This window comes from Oncorhynchus clarkii, chromosome 8 (genome assembly GCF_045791955.1).
Source record: "Oncorhynchus clarkii lewisi isolate Uvic-CL-2024 chromosome 8, UVic_Ocla_1.0, whole genome shotgun sequence".
NCBI lineage: Eukaryota > Metazoa > Chordata > Actinopteri > Salmoniformes > Salmonidae > Oncorhynchus > Oncorhynchus clarkii.
In genome coordinates, this window is record NC_092154.1 from 25,876,119 (window position 1) to 25,897,501 (window position 21,383).

Here is a 21,383-nt window from a genome sequence, read left to right on the forward strand (position 1 = left end):
AGGCAAATATAGCATATTCCTCACTGAGGGTTTGTCATAAACATTTATATAGAGCTCTGCTTCCTTATCAGAGCCACGTAGTAATTTCCTGTTCCATTATATTTAAACGGCTTTTGGGCTAATGAACCGAAGCAAACCTGGCCATTGTAATTGGGAGGATTAGGCCTCCAGAGTCAATCTTTGATTTCCCATCAATCTGTGAGTGGGAGAGCATTATTCAGCTGATGCTCAATAGCTTCAACAGTGTGTGTGCGCGTGTGTACAGTAAGTGTGAGTGTGTGCGTGTGTGTAAGTGTGTGTGTAAGTGGAAGTGTGTGCGTGCAAGGAAGAGTTAGAGATCATGCCAAAGACAAGTGGAGAAGTGGGTGAGAACAAGTTAGGAGTGGTACTTATTAGACAAAGAGGGAAGCATTCATATTCAGTTACAGTACATAACATCCATAGCAGGGGTTAAACATCAGGAGAAAATGCACATCTCATCAAGGTTAAACAATGGAGGTCGGTTGTTATATTGGACTCCATATTGGACTACATCAGAGTGACCACCTCCACTGTAACAAACACCAGTAGGTCAGGGGGGACTGAAGTAATGGAGGTCAGAGGTTAGGGGTTAAAGATTATCTCCCTGAGGAGGCCCATTCTCCAGAAAAGGCTGTGTCCATTAGTGTTACAGTATCGCTGAGTGAGGAGAAACAGAGAATGAGAGGGAGAAAGGAGGGGAGAGAAAGAGAAAGAGAGAGAGGGAAAGATTCACAGGGTGGTATGGTGGTGTATGCAGGGGGCAGGGCACCGTGGGGCAGTGAGGGGGTCAGTATCACGAGGTGACAAACCCACTGAAGAGACTCACTACTAGGGGAAGGTCCGGTCCAGTACACGCTACAGGCGAGAGGAGCAGAGTCACATTCAACACTTCTGATTGGTCAATTGAAAAAACCCCTGTGCTTCTGGTGAGAGGTCACGAGTACTCCAGGGACTGTGGGTTCCATTCCATTTCAACTTAGTCAATGAAATGAATGGGTTTATGAAAACGTTTTATTAAAGCGTTTTAGTTCGGGAATTGAAAATTACCCAATCACTACCTGAATTGGCTAAACCGAAATGGAATTGACCCCATCCCTGGTCAAATCAAATCAAATAAATGTTTATTGGTTGCGTACACAGATTTGCAGATGTTATCGCAGGTGCAGCGAAATACTTGTGCTTCTAGCTCCAACAGTGCAGTAATAATACCTAGCAATACAAAACAATATGCACATATCATGCTTGTAAAAGCATGTAAAGGCCTGTACTAAACATCGGAAAAATGTACAAGAGGAATAACAACTATACTCTACTTAGGCTAGATGTACTGTGTATAGTTGATAGTCCCTGAGGTGAACGATGATCATTGTCTGAAATCCTAACACATTACCAAACAACACAGTGGAAAGTGCCATCGTCACTCACCAGTAGAGATAGTAGAAGAAAGACAGGACAAAGAAGGACATCTTGCACCAGGCCTCTTTTTGGCAGAACTTGAGTGTGTCCCCGTTCATGACCGAGGCTGGGTCGTAGAGGAGCTCCTTAGTGTCTGTGGGGCTGTGGAAGTACCTACCGAATAGGGACACGACACACGAGGGGTAGTTGACCCGTAGAGACGGAGGGATGGAGGGGAAGATGAAAGGAAGAATGGAGAGATGGAGGATGAGTAGGGGGACACATGAAACATCTGACTGTTCATGATTCGTATGATTACGTTGTACATGATTAAAGGTTGTAGGAATTGTAATGCATGGTTATGCATATACAGTGCCTTGCGAAAGTATTCGGCCCCCTTGAACTTTGCGACCTTTTGCCACATTTCACTTCAAACATAAAGATATAAAACTGTATTTTTTTGTGAAGAATCAACAACAAGTGGGACACAATCATGAAGTGGAACAACATTTATTGGATATTTCAAACTTTTTTTAACAAATCAAAAACTGAAAAATTGGGCGTGCAAAATTATTCAGCCCCTTTACTTTCAGTGCAGCAAACTCTCTCCAGAAGTTCAGTGAGGATCTCTGAATGATCCAATGTTGACCTAAATGACTAATGATGATAAATACAATCCATCTGTGTGTAATCAAGTCTCCGTATAAATGCACCTGCACTGTGATAGTCTCAGAGGTCATCATGAAGAACAAGGAACACACCAGGCAGGTCCGAGATACTGTTGTGAAGAAGTTTAAAGCCGGATTTGGATACAAAAATATTTCCCAAGCTTTAAACATCCCAAGGAGCACTGTGCAAGCGATAATATTGAAATGGAAGGAGTATCAGACCACTGCAAATCTACCAAGACCTGGCCGTCCCTCTAAACTTTCAGCTCATACAAGGAGAAGACTGATCAGAGATGCAGCCAAGAGGCCCATGATCACTCTGGATGAACTGCAGAGATCTACAGCTGAGGTGGGAGACTCTGTCCATAGGACAACAATCAGTCGTATATTGCACAAATCTGGCCTTTATGGAAGAGTGGCAAGAAGAAAGCCATTTCTTAAAGATATCCATAAAAAGTGTATTTTAAAGTTTGCCACAAGCCACCTGGGAGACACACCAAACATGTGGAAGAAGGTGCTCTGGTCAGATGAAACCAAAATTGAACTTTTTGGCAACAATGCAAAACGTTATGTTTGGCGTAAAAGCAACACCGCTGAACACACCATCCCCACTGTCAAACATGGTGGTGGCAGCATCATGGTTTGGGACTGCTTTTCTTCAGCAGGGACAGGGAAGATGGTTAAAATTGATGGGAAGATGGATGGAGCCAAATACAGGACCATTCTGGAAGAAAACCTGATGGAGTCTGCAAAAGACCTGAGACTGGGACGGAGATTTGTCTTCCAACAAGACAATGATCCAAAACATAAAGCAAAATCTACAATGGAATGGTTCAAAAATAAACATATCCAGGTGTTAGAATGGCCAAGTCAAAGTCCAGACCTGAATCCAATCGAGAATCTGTGGAATGAACTGAAAACTGCTGTTCACAAATGCTCTCCATCCAACCTCACTGAGCTCGAGCTGTTTTGCAAGGAGGAATGGGAAAAAATTTCAGTCTCTCGATGTGCAAAACTGATAGAGACATACCCCAAGCGACTTACAGCTGTAATCGCAGCAAAAGGTGGCGCTACAAAGTATTAACTTAAGGGGGCTGAATAATTTTGCACGCCCAATTTTTCAGTTTTTGATTTGTTAAAAAAGCTTGAAATATCCAATAAATGTCGTTCCACTTCATGATTGTGTCCCACTTGTTGTTGATTCTTCACAAAAAAATACAGTTTTATATCTTTATGTTTGAAGCCTGAAATGTGGCAAAAGGTCGCAAAGTTCAAGGGGGCCGAATACTTTCGCAAGGCACTGTACGTAGGTACAGTGGCTTGCGAAAGTATTCACCCCACTTGGCATTTTTCCTATTTTGTTACCTTACACCCTGGGGGGAAAAAATATTTTGGGGGGGGTTGTATCATTTGATTTATACAACATGCGTTGTATGTTGTATGTAAGAAAGATCCTAAATATTTTCTATTGTAAAACAAACAACAAATAAGACAAAAAAACTGAAAACTTGAGCGTAACTATTCACAGAACTACTGCGTAACTATTCACCCCCCCCCCCCCCCCCCCCCAAAGTCAATACTTTGTAGAGCCACCTTTTGCAGTTGCAAGTATCTTGGGGTATGGCTCTATAAGCTTGGCACAGTAGCCACTCGGATTTTGGCCCATTCTTCAAGGCAAAACTGCTCCAGCTCCTTCAAGTTGGATGGGTTCCACTGGTGTACAGCAATCAAGTCATACCACAGATTCTCAATTGGATTGAGGTCTGGGCTTTGACTAGGCCATTCCAAGACATTTAAATGTTTCCCCTTAAACCACTCAACTGTTGCTTTAGCAGTATGCTTAGAGTCATTGTCCTGCTGGAAGGTGATCCTCCATCCCAATCTCAAATCTCTGAAAGACTGAAACAGGTTTCCCTCAAGAATTTCCCTGTATTTAGCGCCATCCATCATTCCTTCAATTCTGACCAGTTTCCCAGTCCCTGCTGATGAAAAACATCCCCACAGCATGATGCTGGCATCACCATGCTTCACTGTGGGGATGTTGTTCATGGGGTGATGAGAGGTATTGGGTTTGTGCCAGACATAGTGTTTTCCTTAATGGCCAAAAAGCTCAATTTTAGTCTCATCTGACCAGAGTACCTTCTTCCATATGTTTGGGGAGTCTCCCACATGCCTTTGGCCAAACACCAAACATGTTCGCTTATTTATTTTCTGGCCACTCTTCTGTAAAGCCCAGCTCTGTGGAGTGTGCGGCTTAAAGTGGTCCTATGGACATATACTCCAATCTCCGCTGTCGAGCTTTGCATTTCCTTCAGGGTTATCTTTGGTCTCTTTGTTGCCTCTCTGATTAATGCCCTCCTTGCCTGGTTCGTGAGTTTTGGTGGGCGGCCCTCCCGTGGCAGGTTTGTTGTGGTGCCATATTCTTTCCATTTTTTAATAATGGATTTAATGGTTCTTGGTGAGATGTTCAAATTTTCTGATCCGTACTTCTCCACAACTTTGTCCATGACCTGTTTGGAGAGCGCCTTGGTCTTCATGGTGCCACTTGCTCGGTGGTGCCCCTTGCTTAGTGGCGTTGCAGACTCTGGGGCCTTTCAGAACAGTATATATGCTGAGATCATGTGACAGATCATGTGACACTTAGATTGCACACAGGTGGACTTTATTTAACTAATTATGTTTCTTCTAGGTAATTGGTTGCACCAGATCTTATTTAGGGGCTTCATAGTAAAGGTGGTGAATACATATGCACACACCACTTTTCCTTTTTTTTTTAAACAAGTAATTTTTTACATTTCACTTTTGTGACATGTCCAGTACATGAAATTCAAATAAAAAATCTATTTCAATTACAGATTGTAATGCAAAAAAATAGGAAAAACACCAAGGGGGTGAATGCTTTTGCAAGGCACTGTACATGTATTTAATTATGTTAATAGATACATGAACACATGGTTTATAATGATTTACCAATAGTTTGCTAATGACTAACAAACTATTCAGTAATGATTTATAAGTCGTTTGTACTAGACAGACTATTAAATAAATTGTGACAGGGCTTTTGAAATTCATGTAGAACAAGATTGCTGTAAATGAGAATGTGTGAGAGAATGTCTTGCCAGACAGTTTAATGTACCTGATAAAATAAAGGTTAGTCAAAAATAAATGATACAAAATCAGAACCATTCTGCCCATTCCATTTCTACTCATGCACCTTGTAACACATGCAAAACCCAGCTGAACCTGAATCTCAACCCACTACTAGTACTCTTACTACTACCACCTGGTAAGCCACTCCACTAACACATTTGCATCATATAGTACCTCTACTGTTAGGACAAGCACCACCTGAGACAGTAGTGCCCTATTTCACAGCACACCATAACTCATTGCTGTGGGGTGGCCTATATTTCTACAACACATTGACTGACTCTACCTGATTGTGGGGCTCCACAGCACCTGCGGTAGCATGAGCTACAGGCACAGAGAGAGGGACCCACATGGAGGTTTGTAGAAAGACATCCCTCTCTGTGACAGTGAGGGGGCCATGGTGGGGGATAGGGAGCAGCTGTCTGTACAGTATGTGTGCTAAAGCATGTGTTCAGCTCAAAACACACAGAGAGCGGGATCCCTTCTACTGTACACACACACAAAAAGAAGATTCCTCAAGTTTATTTTGGAAGGGTGATAGTTCTATGGGGATCCATAATAACACAAAGAAACCTTTGAGCTCTTCAATGGTTCTTTACAGTTCACAAAATGTTTATTTGCTCTTTTAAAATGTAGGGGAGGCAGCTCATTACAATATTTTGGGGTGTGGTTTGCATACAGCTCTTTTTGCTCAAAAGTGAGTGAATGTGTCATTCCACTAATGTGTTGTGTTATCCTGTTACTTATTATACTATATTACATTTGAGGCTCCTCAGAGGAGAAAGGTGAGGACCATCCTACTCAGTGAATTTAATAAAATAAAAAAATTGTGAAACATTAGAAAGTTATCCTTCTTAGATAGAACTATACTAAATATATTTGCATCACCAAATAACTGATTAAAACACTGTTTTGCACTAAAGATCTACAGTAGTCTCAACAGCACTCTGTAGGGTAGCACCATGGTGTACCCCGGAGGACAACTAGCTTCTGTCCTCATCTGGGTACATTGACTTCAATACAAAACCTATACAAAACCATGGTTCTCACCCCCTTTCCTTAGACTTACACAGTAATTATGACGACTTCCGGGGGACATCTTCCTTGCAGCATGAACTGACATGTTGTCCATCCAATCAAAGGATTAGAGAATTAATCTAGTACTGAAATCATAAACCACAGCTAGCTATTACTGCCGTGAATAAAATATGGTGAGTAGCTGACTCAAAAAGTTTTTTTTTTAAACTTTCACTTACGCTAGCTAATTTTGCCTGGTCAACATCCTGACTCAAAAAGATACGTATGTTAGCTAGCTGGCTAAGGCTATCCAACACCTCCAATTCAAGGTAAGCTTTCGGTTTTAAAAATGTATTGCCACCGGGGGCCTCCGGTGTAACTGCTAAACTGCTTGCTGTACACTACTGTGTGATTGTACACATGGGTTGGATTGTGGGTGTACTAACGCGTTAGTTCTTGTAGCTATGTTGACTATGATGTTAGCTAATATGGTGACAATGATGTAGGTTGTGTGTAGCGGTTATGGTATGAAGTTTTTTTTTCTTCACCTGGTCACAGACAGCTGTTGTGTTGTGCACCGAAGTGTACAAGTGATAATGATACAGTATATGACTATGGCCAGTGACGGTGTCTTGTGAAAGACTCATGTATGGCCTTGTGTCAATTGAGAACAGTTGACTAAATCAGTCAGTGGTTCTCTCCTCAGGGACCCCCAGCTGTTCCAGAGATAGCTCACTTGATTCAACTTGTCAATGAACACAATAATAAGAATTTAATGTTAACAATATAATATGTCTGACCAGAATAAAAAAAAACCTGTGTGGTTCTTCAAAATAATCTACAAAGAACCTTTAAGATTTTGAAAGGTTATTTATTGAACCCTTCTCCATAAAGGTTATATAAAGAACCATAAATAATTGTTCTATATAGCCCCAAATAGGGTTGTAAACATAGCGGAACTGGTTTTGGTGCTATATAGAAAATAAATAGTATGGTTCTTTATAGAACCTTAAGAAAGGGTTCTTTATAGCAACATACAGGTTCCATTTAGAACCTTATGAGCGTGGTTTTTTATTGAACCTTCAATAGCACCAAAAAAGGGTTACGCTATGGTTACAAGCTTAATAACCCCTATCTGGTACCATTTAGAACAGTGGCGGTCAGTGCCGTTTCAGATTAGGATGACAATTTTTTTTTTTATGACCATGGCCTTATTTCTATTACATCATATTGGATGGCTGTCATTCATATTCCAATGACCCAGCTCAATGTAACAGTCATAGGTTTAGGCTACTACATGATACTCAAATTTTGCCTATACCCATCATGCCTATGAATGAAAGCTTACAACGTAGTTGCACACAGGTCGAGAGACAAATTTGATGTGACAGACAGTGACACATGGATAGACAGTGAAATCAATCCCACCTTGCACATTGTTGCCTGCATCCAGCTGATAGTGGGTGTAATCATTAGTCCAACAGTTGCAAACGAGAGTTTCTATTGGATAAATTCAGGTATGTTTATCCCCGTTTTGTTCCGTTTGCTTCTCTTTGTGAAACGTTTTTCAACAGAATCGGAAAGATTGAATACACCCCGTTGAATTCCTTCATAGCCATGTTGTATTCCTTCTTGCATCTACGTTATGCGCTCTCCTCCTTTCACTTCTTCCCTTCACTTGTGGACTTCAATGCACAACACATCAGCTGTATGTGACCAGGTGACAAAACCTTTCCAAGCCAAACCGCTACACACAGCCTACATTGTTGTCACCATATTAGCTAAAGTAACGTAATAGTCAGCATAGCTAAGAGAACTAACGCGTTAGTAAACCCACTACAATCATGCAGTAACGTTACAGTGTACAGTAAGCAGTTACACCGGCGGGCCCTGGTGGCAATAAATTAGTCAAACCAAACGCTTGCCTTGACTTGGAAGAGTTCCAGTGTTGTGTTGGATAGTCATAGTGTAACGGTTTTCTTCTATCTCCTCTTCTGATGAAGAGGTAGAACAAGGATCGGACCAAAATGCAGCGTGTCGATTGCGATCCATGTTTTAATAAACAAACGTAAAACACGAATCAATACAAACACTACAAAATAAAGAACGTAATGAACGTAACGAAAACCTAAACAGCCTATCTGGTGAAAACACATAGACAGGAACAATCACCCACAAACACACAGTGAAACCCAGGCTACCTAAATATGGTTCCCAATCAGAGACAATGACGAACACCTGCCTCTGATTGAGAACCATATCAGGCCGAACATAGAACTGGACAAACTAGACATGTAACATAGAATGCCCACTCAGATCACACCCTGACCAACCAAAACATAGAAAATACAAAGTAAACTATGGTCAGGGCGTGACAGTACCCCCCCCCCAAGGTGCGGACTCCGGCCGCAAAACCTGAGCCTATAGGGGAGGGTCTGGGTGGGCATCTGTCCGCGGTGGCGGCTCTGGCGCTGGACATGGACCCCACTCCATGACAGTTTTAATCCCCCTCCTAAACGTCCCTAAATAGGTTACCCACCACAATGATAACATGGGACAGAGGGACAGCTCGGGACAGAGGTAACTCGGGACAGATGGGTAGCTCAGCACTGAGAGGAAGCTCAGCACTGATAAGAAGCTCAGCACTGAGAGGAAGCCCAGGCAGGTAGTAGAAACTACCAGAACCTGGCTGGCTGGCGGTTTCAGCAGATCCTGGTCGACTAGCAGATCTGGAAGAATCTGGTCGACTGGCGGATCTGGGAGAATCTGGTCGACTGGCGGATCTGGGAGAATCTGGTCGACTGGCAGATCTGAGAGAGTCTGGACGACTGGCAGATCTGGAAGAGTCTGGTCGACTGGCAGATCTGGAAGAGTCTGGTCGACTGGCAGATCTGGAAGAGTCTGGTCGACTGGCAGATCTGGAAGAGTCTGGTCGACTGGCAGATCTGGAAGAGTCTGGACGGCTGGCAGATCTGGAAGAGTCTGGACGACTGGCAGATCTGGAAGAGTCTGGACGACTGGCAGATCTGGAAGAGTCTGGACGACTGGCAGATCTGGAAGAGTCTGGACGACTGGCAGATCTGGAAGAGTCTGGACGACTGGCAGATCTGGAAGAGTCTGGACGACTGGCAGATCTGGAAGAGTCTGGTCGACTGGCAGCTCTGGAAGAGTCTGGTCGACTGGCAGCTCTGGAAGAGTCTGGTCGACTGGCAGCTCTGGCTGCTCCATGCTGACTGGCTGCTCCATGATGACTGGTAGCTCTGGCTGCTCCATGCTGACTGGCTGCTCCATGCTGACTGGCAGCTCTGGCTGCTCCATGCTGACTGGCTGCTCCATGCTGACTGGCAGCTCTGGCTGCTCCATGCTGACTGGCTGCTCTGGCTGCTCCATGCTGACTGGCTGCTCCATGCTGACTGGCTGCTCCATGCTGACTGGCGGCCCTGGCTGCTCCATGCTGACTGGCGGCCCTGGCTGCTCCATGCTGACTGGCGGCCCTGGCTGCTCCATGCTGACTGGCGGCCCTGGCTGCTCCATGCTAACTGGCAGCTCTGGCGGCTCCTTGCAGACTGGCAGCTCTGGCGGCTCCTTGCAGACTGGCAGCTTTGGCGGCATCCTGCAGACAGGCAGCTCTGGCGGCTCCTTGCAGACTGGCAGCTCCATGCAGACTGGCAGCTCTATGCAGACTGGCAGCTCTATGCAGACTGGCAGCTCCATGCAGACTGGCAGCTCCTTGCAGACTGGCAGCTCCTTGCAGACTGGCAGCTCCTTGCTAACTGGCAGCTCTAAGCTAACTGGCAGCTCTATGCTAACTGGCAGTTCTGAACAGGCGGGAGACTCCGGCAGCGCTGTAGAGGCGGAAAGCTCTGACAGCGCTAAACAGGCGGGAGACTCCGACAGCGCTGGAGAGGAGGAAGGCTCCGACAGCGCTGGACAGGCGAGGCGCACTGTAGGCCTGATGCGTGGTGCTGGCACTGGTGGTACTGGGCCGAGGACACGCACAGGAAGCCTGGTGCGGGGAGCTGCTACCGGAGGGCTGGGGTGTGGAGGTGGTACTGGAAAAACCGGACCGTGCAGGCGCACTGGAGCTCTTGAGCACCGAGCCTGCCCAACCTTACCTGGTTGAATGCTCACGGTCGCCCTGCCAGTGCGGCGAGGTGGAATAGCCCGCACTGGGCTATGCAGGCGAACCGGAGACACCGAGCGCAAGGCTGGTGCCATGTAAGCCGGCCCAAGGAGACGCACTGGGGACCAGCTGCGTAGAGCCGGCTTCATGGCATTAGGCTCGACGCTCAATCTAGCCCGGCAGACACGCGGAGCTGGAATATACCGCACGGGGCTATGCACCCGCACTGGAGACACCGTGCGCACCACTGCATAACACGGTGCCTGTCCGGTCTCTCTAGCCCCCCGGTAAGCACAGGGAGTCTGCCCAGGTCTCCTACCTGGCGTAGCCATACTCCCTGTTAGCCCCCCCCCAAGAAATTTTTGGGGCTGCCTCTCAGGCTTCCATCCGCTACGTCGTGCTGCCTCCTCATATCTGCGCCTCTCAGCTTTCGCCGCCTCCAGTTCTTCTTTGGGGCGGCGATATTCTCCTGGCTGAGCCCAGGGTCCTCTTCCTTCTAATTCGTCCTCCCATGTCCATACCTCCTCTTTGGGCTGCTCCTGTTGCCTCTTCTCCTGCTGCACCTTTGGGCGGCTACACTCCCCTGGTTTAGCCCAGGGTCCTCTCCCGTCGAGGATTTCCTCCCATGTCCAGAAATCCTTATTGCGCGTCTCCTCGCGCTGCTCCTGCCTGTTGACACGCTGCTTGGTCCTTTTGTGGTGGGTGATTCTGTAACGGTTTTCTTCTATCTCCTCTTCTGATGAAGAGGTAGAACAAGGATCGGACCAAAATGCAGCGTGTCGATTGCGATCCATGTTTTAATAAACAAACGTAAAACACGAATCAATACAAACACTACAAAATAAAGAACGTAATGAACGTAACGAAAACCTAAACAGCCTATCTGGTGAAAACACATAGACAGGAACAATCACCCACAAACACACAGTGAAACCCAGGCTACCTAAATATGGTTCCCAATCAGAGACAATGACGAACACCTGCCTCTGATTGAGAACCATATCAGGCCGAACATAGAACTGGACAAACTAGACATGTAACATAGAATGCCCACTCAGATCACACCCTGACCAACCAAAACATAGAAAATACAAAGTAAACTATGGTCAGGGCGTGACACATAGCTGTTTGAGCAGGGTGTTTCAGTAGGCTAAACTAGCTAGCTGCATTTGCTAGCTAAGTACTGTAAGTGAAACTGAAAAAAAGACAAAATCTCTGTATTTCTCTCTGTACTTCTCTCCCTTCATTTAGGAAGAAATGAATTTGTACAAAACTGTTTAACTATTTTTCTCTCTCTCTTGAGTCAGCTACTCACCACATTTTATGCACTGCAGTGCTAGCTAGCTGTAGGTTATGCTTTCGGTACAAGATACATTCTCTGATTGGGTGGACAACATGTCAGTTCATGCTGCAAGAGCTCTGATAGGTTGGAGTACGTCCTCCGGAAGTATTCATAATTACTGTGTAAGTCTATAGAAGTGGGTGAGAACCATGAGCCTCCTCTTTTGATGAAGCTTTGGAATTGGCCTTAAACTGAGACGTCTTTCTCAGAAATGTAGCCACTGCTTTACATCGGCATGTACAGTATGTACATTATCTCCGCTACACAGGTAGTGGTGCTCCATTCCAGTGTGTTGCTGCTGCTAAACCTACATCTAAACCTCTCTACTATCCTGTGTGTCACTGAGCCCCTGCTGCATGTGGAGGTGGGGAGGAGAGGCTGGCAGAGGCAGAGCCAGTGGGGGCTGATGGTGAGGAGAGGAGGGGGACGCGCTGAAGACATCAGGCATCAGCTGTGCTCACTGGGAAGGAAAACAGAAATGGATAGATCTGTAGCTGCTGTGGGTCACCCTCCCCCATATCTCTGTATCACTCTCTTTATTTCTTCATCCCTCTATCTTTGTCTCTGTGCCTCTCTTTCTCTCTCCCCCCCCCCCCCCCCCCTCTCCCTGTCTCCCCTCAGATGTGTAGAGAAAACAGCATCTGTAGCCACTGGGCATCTGGCAGAGTCTGCAATTAATGAAACAGTGAGTGCTGCTGCGTAACTTTAACTGGCTGAGCAAAACAATCACAGAGTTCTGCAAGTGATTCACATCAAATAACGAAACAACAACAAGCCCAAAGAAGGGAGAAAACAACATATTAATGGGAGGACGCCTTGACAGGTGACCAATTTTCAAGGTGAGATTTCAGTGCGTCATAACCAAAGTCACTCACAGCCTGTCTGTCAAATTACAAATGCTCCAGTCGTTAAATACATACATCATATAATATAACACATACATAATATAATACATATATAATATAATACATACATCATATAATATAATACATGCATAATATAATATAATACATACATCATATAATATAATACATACATAATATAACACATGCATAATATAATACATACATCATATAATATAATACATACATAATATAACACATGCATAATATAATACATACATCATATAATATAACACATACATAATATAATACATATATAATATAATACATACATCATATAATATAATACATGCATAATATAATATAATACATACATCATATAATATAATACATACATAATATAACACATGCATAATATAATACATACATCATATAATATAATACATACATAATATAACACATGCATAATATAATACATACATCATATAATATAATACATACATAATAAAATACCTACATACATAAATAAGTGCTTATCTTCTGGGCACCATACTGAATTAATGGCATCATACAAAATGAAAGAAAGACAAGAAAAGACTAGTCTAGCTTCGATAGTTACCTCCATGTGTTGTAGAAGAACAGAGGGATGTTGAGGCCTACTGTCAGCCACTCCTGGGCACACAGGAACATGATACAGAACAGCCCATGGATAGAATACTCTGGAAGCACCAACTGGGAGGGAGGGAAGGAGAGAGAACGGAAGAGAGGGGGGGTAAGAGGGAAAGTGAAATGCTCTTGAGAGAGGTCATTTCACATCAAATCTTCTCATTCACAGATTATTCATCACCATTTGACATGGCGTTAAGGCCGTGCTTTGTGTCTAACACAGTTCGTCATGCAAAAACTGGCGCACTCGCATTTTCCAGCCCTAACGCCAGGTTTGGCTATTTACGGGTCATGTTTTTAAGACAGGAAGTGCTAAAAGCTGGTTTTTAGCGGTAACGCAGTTGGTTATGGCATGAATTTTGACAGCGGAAACACAGCCTATGGAACAAGAGTAGCCTAATGTCCTCATGTACTTTTTGTATTGATTTGTTGTTAATAAAAATTTAAAATAAAAAATCAAATGAAAATAGAAATAAAAAGACAAAGACAAACAAATAAAACAAAACATTTACAAAAAGAGTAGCCTAATGTGACTTGAAGCCTGCATACTTCGTATTTAGAAACATACAACCAAGCATAGCCTCCCCTCATCTCAATGGCGGCTTTTTTGTTGACCCAATGCAATATGGAAGTAATCAAAAAGACTGTCAGTAAAGAGTTTGGCTCCAGAGGCTTCTTGGAAATAAATCTTAATCCCCAAAACTTTATTAAAATATCAAGTTTGAGAGGAGTGAAACAGTGAGTTAACATTCCCTTTTAATCTATGAATTGTAGGCAGGCCCACATTATTTTAGCCATGCAGGTTTTGGATGTGCATTAAATCCTCCATAGTCTGAGTTGTTTTAATATTATATGCCCACGGGGAGAAAATAATATGCCTGTAAGTGTGGCATAGCCTGTTTAGTTTTATTTAAAATTTGATTAGAATTATTTATTCTCTTTTTAGGCCTTATCAATAATGAATTGAATCTTGCTTATTGACAATGTTTGGTATGTCCATGCTCAACCATAATGCATTTTACAGTAGGCCTTGCCCCCGTATCAGTGTGAATGCTATTGAAGTCATACGATTACTTAGAACAATGACTGCAAATTTAGCAAAGATGGGATAGGTCTATATTTTGTTATTTTGTTTCTATAAGCCTTTTGATAAACTATTACGGACTAACATTGAAATTGGAATTGAATCAAAGGCAAATGCATAAAAGACAGTAAATACACAACCTAAAGCAACCATATATTTCGCCATGGACCAAGCCTTGACACACCCACAACTTGTTAATTCATCAAAACCCAGCCCTTTTGCGCCAACACCAGCAAGTGTGCGGATAATTGTAATAGTGAAAATATTACAAATATTTCTGACACACCCCTGAACCTATAGTGCTACCGCCTGCGTTTAGATTTACCATTGTGTTGGGTTAGTTAAAATAGAGCTCTAAATATACACTGAACAAAAATATAAATGCAATATGTAAAATGTTGGTCCCATGTTTCATGAGCTGAAATTAAAGATCCCAGAAATGTTCCATACACACAAAAAGCTTATTTCTCGCAAGTGTTGTGCATACATTTATTTACATCTCTGTTAGTGAGCATTTCTTCTTTGCCAAGATAATCCATCCACCATTCATTACACAGGGGCACCTGGTGCTGGGTACAATAAAAGGCCATACTGAAATGTGCAGTTTTGTCACACAACACAATGCCAAAGATCTCTCAAGTTTTGAGGGTGCATGCAATTGGCATGCTGACTGCAGGAATGTCCACCAGAGCTGTTGCCAGATAATTGAATGTTAATCTCTCTACCATAAGCCACCTCCAACGTCGTTTTAGACCACGTGTAACCACGCCAGCCCAGGACCTCCACATCTGGCTTCTTCACCTGTGGAATTGTCTGAGACCAGCCACAAGGACAGCTGATGAAACTGTGGGTTTGCACAACCAAACCATTTCTGCACAAACTGTCAGAAACCGTCTCAGGGAAGCTCATCTGCATGCTCGTCTTCCTCACTAGGGTCTTGACCTGACTGTAGTTTATATGTAGTTTCATAGCTGATTTCAGTGGGCAAATGCTCCCTTTTGTTGGCCACTGGCACTCTGGAGAAGTGTGCACTTCACAGATCAATCCTGGCTTCAACTGTACCGGGCAGATGGCAGACAGTGTGTATGGCTTTGTGTGGGCGAGTGGTTTGCTGATGTCAATGTTGTGAACAGAGTGCCCCATGGTGGCGGTGGTGTTATGGTATGGGCAGGCATAAGCTATGGAAAACGAACACAATTCCATTTTATCAATGGCAATTTGAATGCACAGAGATACTGTGATGAGATCCTGAGGCCCATTGTCATGCCATTCATCTGCCGCCATCACCTCATGTTTCAGCATGATAATGCAAAGCACCATGATTCAAGGATCTGTTCACAATTCCTGGAAGCTGAAAATGTCCCCAGTTCATCCATGACCTGCATTCTCACCAGACATGTCACCCATTGAGCAAGTTTGGAATGCACTGGATCAACGTGTACGACAGTGTGTTCCAGTTCCCGCCAATATCCAACTACTTCGCACAGCCATTGAAGATGAGTGGGACAACATTCCACAGGCCACAATAAACAGCCTGATCAACTCTTTGCGAAATAAATGTGTTGCGCTGCTTGAGGCAAATGGTGTTCACACCAGATACTGACCTGTTTTCCACACCCCTACTTTTATAGGTATCTGTGACCAACATAGGCATATCTGTATTCACAGTCATATGATTTCCTTATATGAACTGTAACTCAGTAAAATATGGCAATCATAGACAGCTCCAAACAATTACCCACAGGGCTTCACAATGTCATTGAGCAACTGGCTAGCCTGTAAATGTTTTAGTTTTTTTGAACCTTTATTTAACTAGGAATAAATTCTTATTTAAAATGATGGGCTACCCCGGCCAACCCCTTAACCAATTGTGCGCTGCCCTATGGGACTCCCAATCACGTCCGGTTGTGATACAGTCTGGAATCAAACCAGGGTATGTAGTGATGCCTCTATCCCTGAGATGCAGTGCCTTAGACCGCTGCGCCACCAGGGAGCAAATATACATGGGCAATTATCATAAACGTTACTCACTGATCTTGTGCCATGTCATGTGTTTGATAGCATTACTGTACATAAGCTTTCCATATTGAGTGAGTGGTGTCAAACACATGGTGGCAAACTGCCATCGGTCACTTTAATGAATCCAGCTTCAGCAGCTATTAGTCATCAGAGCGGAGCTCCAAACATGGTTAGAGTCTGACAAAGAGTGAGTACCGAGATTACAGAGTAGTCATTAGCACTAGCTGGGCCACATACAGTGTCTCTCTCCCCAAAAAGTCAGCGCCATCTTTCATCTGGTGAAATGAACGCTGTGTGAAATAAAACATTTGGAGGACGCTAGGAGCCTACCCAATAAACGTTAATGCGTCAAGTCAAAAATGAAAGCCTTAGTTTAAATTGCGTCTGCTCTGAATAGTTTTTAGAGAACTTTGTGGATATGATTATGGTACGAGTCAGGCGTGCTAGTCATAAGCGTATCCCATTGATTATTTTGGCACATAGTGGTGGAAGACTAAGGATATCAATACGGTAATACAACAGGATTAGTAGTTGTATTCATGTGCGTAGTCAACCTGAAATTCAATGCGATTGCCACCACAGTGCAGATAAATACAATGTCTTGAGTCCTGAATGCTCACGGTGTAAGCCCTGTTTCCAGCTCTGTGTTTGTGTAAACACACGGAAAGGGGTTTAAGGTTATTATGTTTGACTCATACAGGAGGTTTTATCCTAGGCAATACCAACAATACCAGGATTTGTGCTCCTTAGTGCCACAGATGTGCACTGTTGAAAACTCTAAAATATGTAACGATTTAAAAATAAAAAAAGCTTTCAGGGAAGCAGAAGGAGAGAAGCACCGGCCGAGAGCTACTGTACGTAGGCTTAATGCTATTCCCTAATGCTATTTTACTGCTGTTCTTTAATTATATAGACCACTCTTTTATTTCTTATTCTTATTTAGTTTTATAGGTATTCTTTTATTATTTTTATTTTTTTAAACTGCATTGTTGGTCTACACCTGTTGTATTCTGCGCATGTGACAAATAAAATGTGATTTGATTTGATTTGATGTGAAGCCCTCCACACGTTCATGTATATTTAACAAGCTAAAGGTACAACTGGAGCCTTGTCTGAAACACCTGGACTTGTACATGATGTGCATTGGCTCTATTATACATTATTCACAGAGCTGCATACTCCCTAATAACATAAAAACACATTGGAGCACAGTGGAGAAGCTCCTTAACAGCAGGTGATGGAGAAACTGCTGCTCAAACAGATCTATATATAAACACGACACTTCGCCATGCTCATTAAAATACAAATAGTCACGCTAAACTTTTTATTACCCCCACTTATTCTCAGCCCCCATCCATCAAGTCCCAATCCTACCCTCGCTGTCGCTTGCTAAACTCCTGCTGAATGCAGACAAACATTATGAACCACTCCCATGCTAATGTACAGGGCTTCTGCATAACTAAATTCAACCTACAATCTAAAAAACACTGTGAGCACATACATCAGTAGCAGTCATCACACCAACCGTGACTAAAACAGTGACATGATGGAAGACAAAGGATTTGGTTGCGAGGCACACGGAGCAACACAGCTACATGATACTGTAAGTCTAACGACGAGGGGAAAGTAACAGCCTTGATGCTCTGTGTTGATTTAAAAACAAAAGAAAATGAACCTTTATTTAAGTCAGTTAAGAACAAATTCTTATTTTCAATGACAGCCTAGGAACAGTGGGTTAACTGCCTGTTCAGGGGCAGAACAACAGATTTGTACCTTGTCAGCTTGGGGGTTTGAACTTGCAACCTTCCGGTTACTAGTCCAACGCTCTAACCACTAGGCTACCCTGCCGGGCCATTTGAAGGTATAGTATTGATCCAGCTGTGTGGAGCTTGGGGCTCATCTGGGCCGGGCAAGGCTAGGATCAGCGATCTGTCTCTGGGCTCTGAGCCCTGAGCCCTGAAGGGTTCCTCCCTCTCTGTCTTCCACATCTGACCACCCCAGGGCACACATACACACACACTAGCCAGTGGCGAGGCAGGGCTCAACCTGTCGGCCAATTAGAGGGGACTCCTGTGATTGCCCAACCCAGCCACAGTTCAAGAGGCCGGAGTGCCAAAGTGCTTTTCAAGTGTGATTTGAGGCAGCTCCCTGGGAGGGAGAGCAGAGCAACACTTGGAGGCAGGCTCTCTACAGCACACAGAGCTAATGACAGAGGGCTGCTGCTGCAGAGCGACTGCCACTACTCTACTCCACACTGGTGATCTACAGAGCTATAGCCCACTATATCTACTCTGGTGATCTACAGAGCTATAGCCCACTATATCTACTCTGGTGATCTACAGAGCTATAGCCCACTATATCTACTCTGGTGATCTACAGAGCTATAGCCCACTATATCTACTCTGGTGATCTACAGAGCTATAGCCCACTATATCTACTCTGGTGATAAACAGAGCTATAGTACACTCTCCTCTACTCCACTCTGGTGATCTACAGAGCTATAGCCCACTCTCCTCTACTCCACTCTGGTGATCTACAGAGCTATAGCCCACTCTCCTCTACTCCACTCTGGTGATATACAGAACTATAGCCCACTCTCCTCTACTCCACTCTGGTGATATACAGAGCTATAGCCCACTCTCCTCTACTCCACTCTGGTTATCTACAGAGCTATAGCCCACTCTCCTCTACTCCACTCTGGTGATATACAGAGCTATAGCCCACTCTCCTCTACTCCACTCTGGTGATATACAGAGCTATAGCCCACTCTCCTCTACTCCACTCTGGTGATCTACAGAGCTATAGCCCACTGTCATCTACTCCACTCTGGTGATCTACAGAGCTATAGCCCACTCTCCTCTACTTCACTCTGGTGATCTACAGAGCTATAGCCCACTCTCCTCTACTCCACTCTGGTGATATACAGAGCTATAGCCAACTCTCCTCTACTCCACTCTGGTGATCTACAGAGCTATAGCCCACTCTCCTCTACTCCACTCTGGTGATATACAGAGCTATAGCCCACTCTCCTCTACTTCACTCTGGTGATATACAGAGCTATAGCCCACTCTCCTCTACTCCACTCTGGTGATATACAGAGCTATAGCCCACTCTCCTCTACTCCACACTGGTGATCTACAGAGCTATAGCCCACTCTCCTCTACTCCACTCTGGTGATATACAGAACTATAGCCCACTCTCCTCTACTCCACTCTGGTGATATACAGAGCTATAGCCAACTCTCCTCTACTCCACTCTGGTGATCTACAGAGCTATAGCCCACTCTCCTCTACTCCACTCTGGTGATATACAGAGCTATAGCCCACTCTCCTCTACTTCACTCTGGTGATATACAGAGCTATAGCCCACTCTCCTCTACTCCACTCTGGTGATATACAGAGCTATAGCCCACTCTCCTCTACTCCACTCTGGTGATCTACAGAGCTATAACCCACTCTCCTCTACTCCACACTGGTGATCTACAGAGCTATAGCCCACTCTCCTCTACTCCACTCTGGTGATATACAGAGCTATTGCCCACTCTCCTCTACTCCACTCTGGTGATATACAGAGATATAGCCCACTCTCCTCTACTCCACTCTGGTGATCTACAGAGCTATAGCCCACTCTCCTCTACTCCACTCTGGTGATATACAGAGCTATAGCCCACTCTCCTCTACTTCACTCTGGTGATCTACAGAGCTATAGCCCACTCTCCTCTACTCCACTCTGGTGATCTACAGAGCTATAACCCACTCTCCTCTACTCCACACTGGTGATCTACAGAGCTATAGCCCACTCTCCTCTACTCCACTCTGGTGATATACAGAGCTATAGCCCACTCTCCTCTACTCCACTCTGGTGATATACAGAGCTATAGCCCACTCTCCTCTACTCCACTCTGGTGATCTACAGAGCTATAGCCCACTCTCCTCTACTCCACTCTGGTTATCTACAGAGCTATAGCCCACTCTCCTCTACTCCACTCTGGTGATATACAGAGCTATAGCCCACTCTCCTCTACTCCACTCTGGTGATCTACAGAGCTATAGCCCACTGTCATCTACTCCACTCTGGTGATCTACAGAGCTATAGCCCACTCTCCTCTACTCCACTCTGGTGATCTACAGAGCTATAGCCCACTCTCCTCTACTCCACTCTGGTGATATACAGAGCTATAGCCCACTCTCCTCTACTCCACTCTGGTGATATACAGAGCTATAGCCCACTCTCCTCTACTCCACTCTGGTGATCTACAGAGCTATAGCCCACTGTCATCTACTCCACTCTGGTGATCTACAGAGCTATAGCCCACTCTCCTCTACTCCACTCTGGTGATCTACAGAGCTATAGCCCACTCTCCTCTACTCCACTCTGGTGATATACAGAGCTATAGCCCACTCTCCTCTACTCCACTCTGGTGATCTACAGAGCTATAGCCCACTCTCATCTACTCCACTCTGGTGATCTACAGAGCTATAGCCCACTCTCCTCTACTTCACTCTGGTGATCTACAGAGCTACGTATAACCCACTCTCCTCTACTCCACTCTGGTGATCTACAGAGTTATAGCCCACTCTCCTCTACTCCACTCTGGTGATCTACAGAGCTATAGCCCACTCTCCTCTACTCCACTCTGGTGATATACAGAGCTATAACCCACTCTCCTCTACTCCACTCTGGTGATATACAGAGCTATAGCCCACTCTCCTCTACTCCACTCTGGTGATCTACAGCGCTATAGCCCACTCTCCTCTACTTCACTCTGGTGATCTACAGAGCTATAGCCCACTCTCATCTACTCCACTCTGGTGATATACAGAGCTACGTATAACCCACTCTCCTCTACTCCACTCTGGTGATCTACAGAGCTATAGCCCACTCTCCTCTACTCGACTCTGGTGATCTACAGAGCTATAGCCCACTCTCCTCTACTCCACTCTGGTGATATACAGAGCTATAACCCACTCTCCTCTACTCCACTCTGGTGATATACAGAGCTATAGCCCACTCTCCTCTACTCCACTCTGGTGATATACAGAGCTATAGCCCACTC

General features: G+C 44.4%; 1 protein-coding gene across 3 annotated transcripts in view; it reads right to left on the minus strand.

Annotated features, from left to right (window-relative positions):
* LOC139415196 (protein cornichon homolog 3-like) overlaps positions 1-21,383 on the minus strand; it is a 57,968-nt gene that overhangs the window by 3,003 nt on the left and 33,582 nt on the right. Inside the window, exons 4-6 of one of the 3 annotated variants that reach the window (XM_071163097.1) lie at positions 13,178-13,290; positions 1,447-1,590; positions 848-876 (exon numbers count right to left, since the gene is read on the minus strand). In XM_071163097.1, the coding sequence (XP_071019198.1) occupies positions 848-876; positions 1,447-1,590; positions 13,178-13,290 (286 nt within the window). Of the gene's footprint in view, positions 1-550; positions 877-1,446; positions 1,591-13,177; positions 13,291-21,383 lie in introns of those variants that run through there. The other 2 variants (XM_071163096.1, XM_071163098.1) reach the window with 2 other exon arrangements.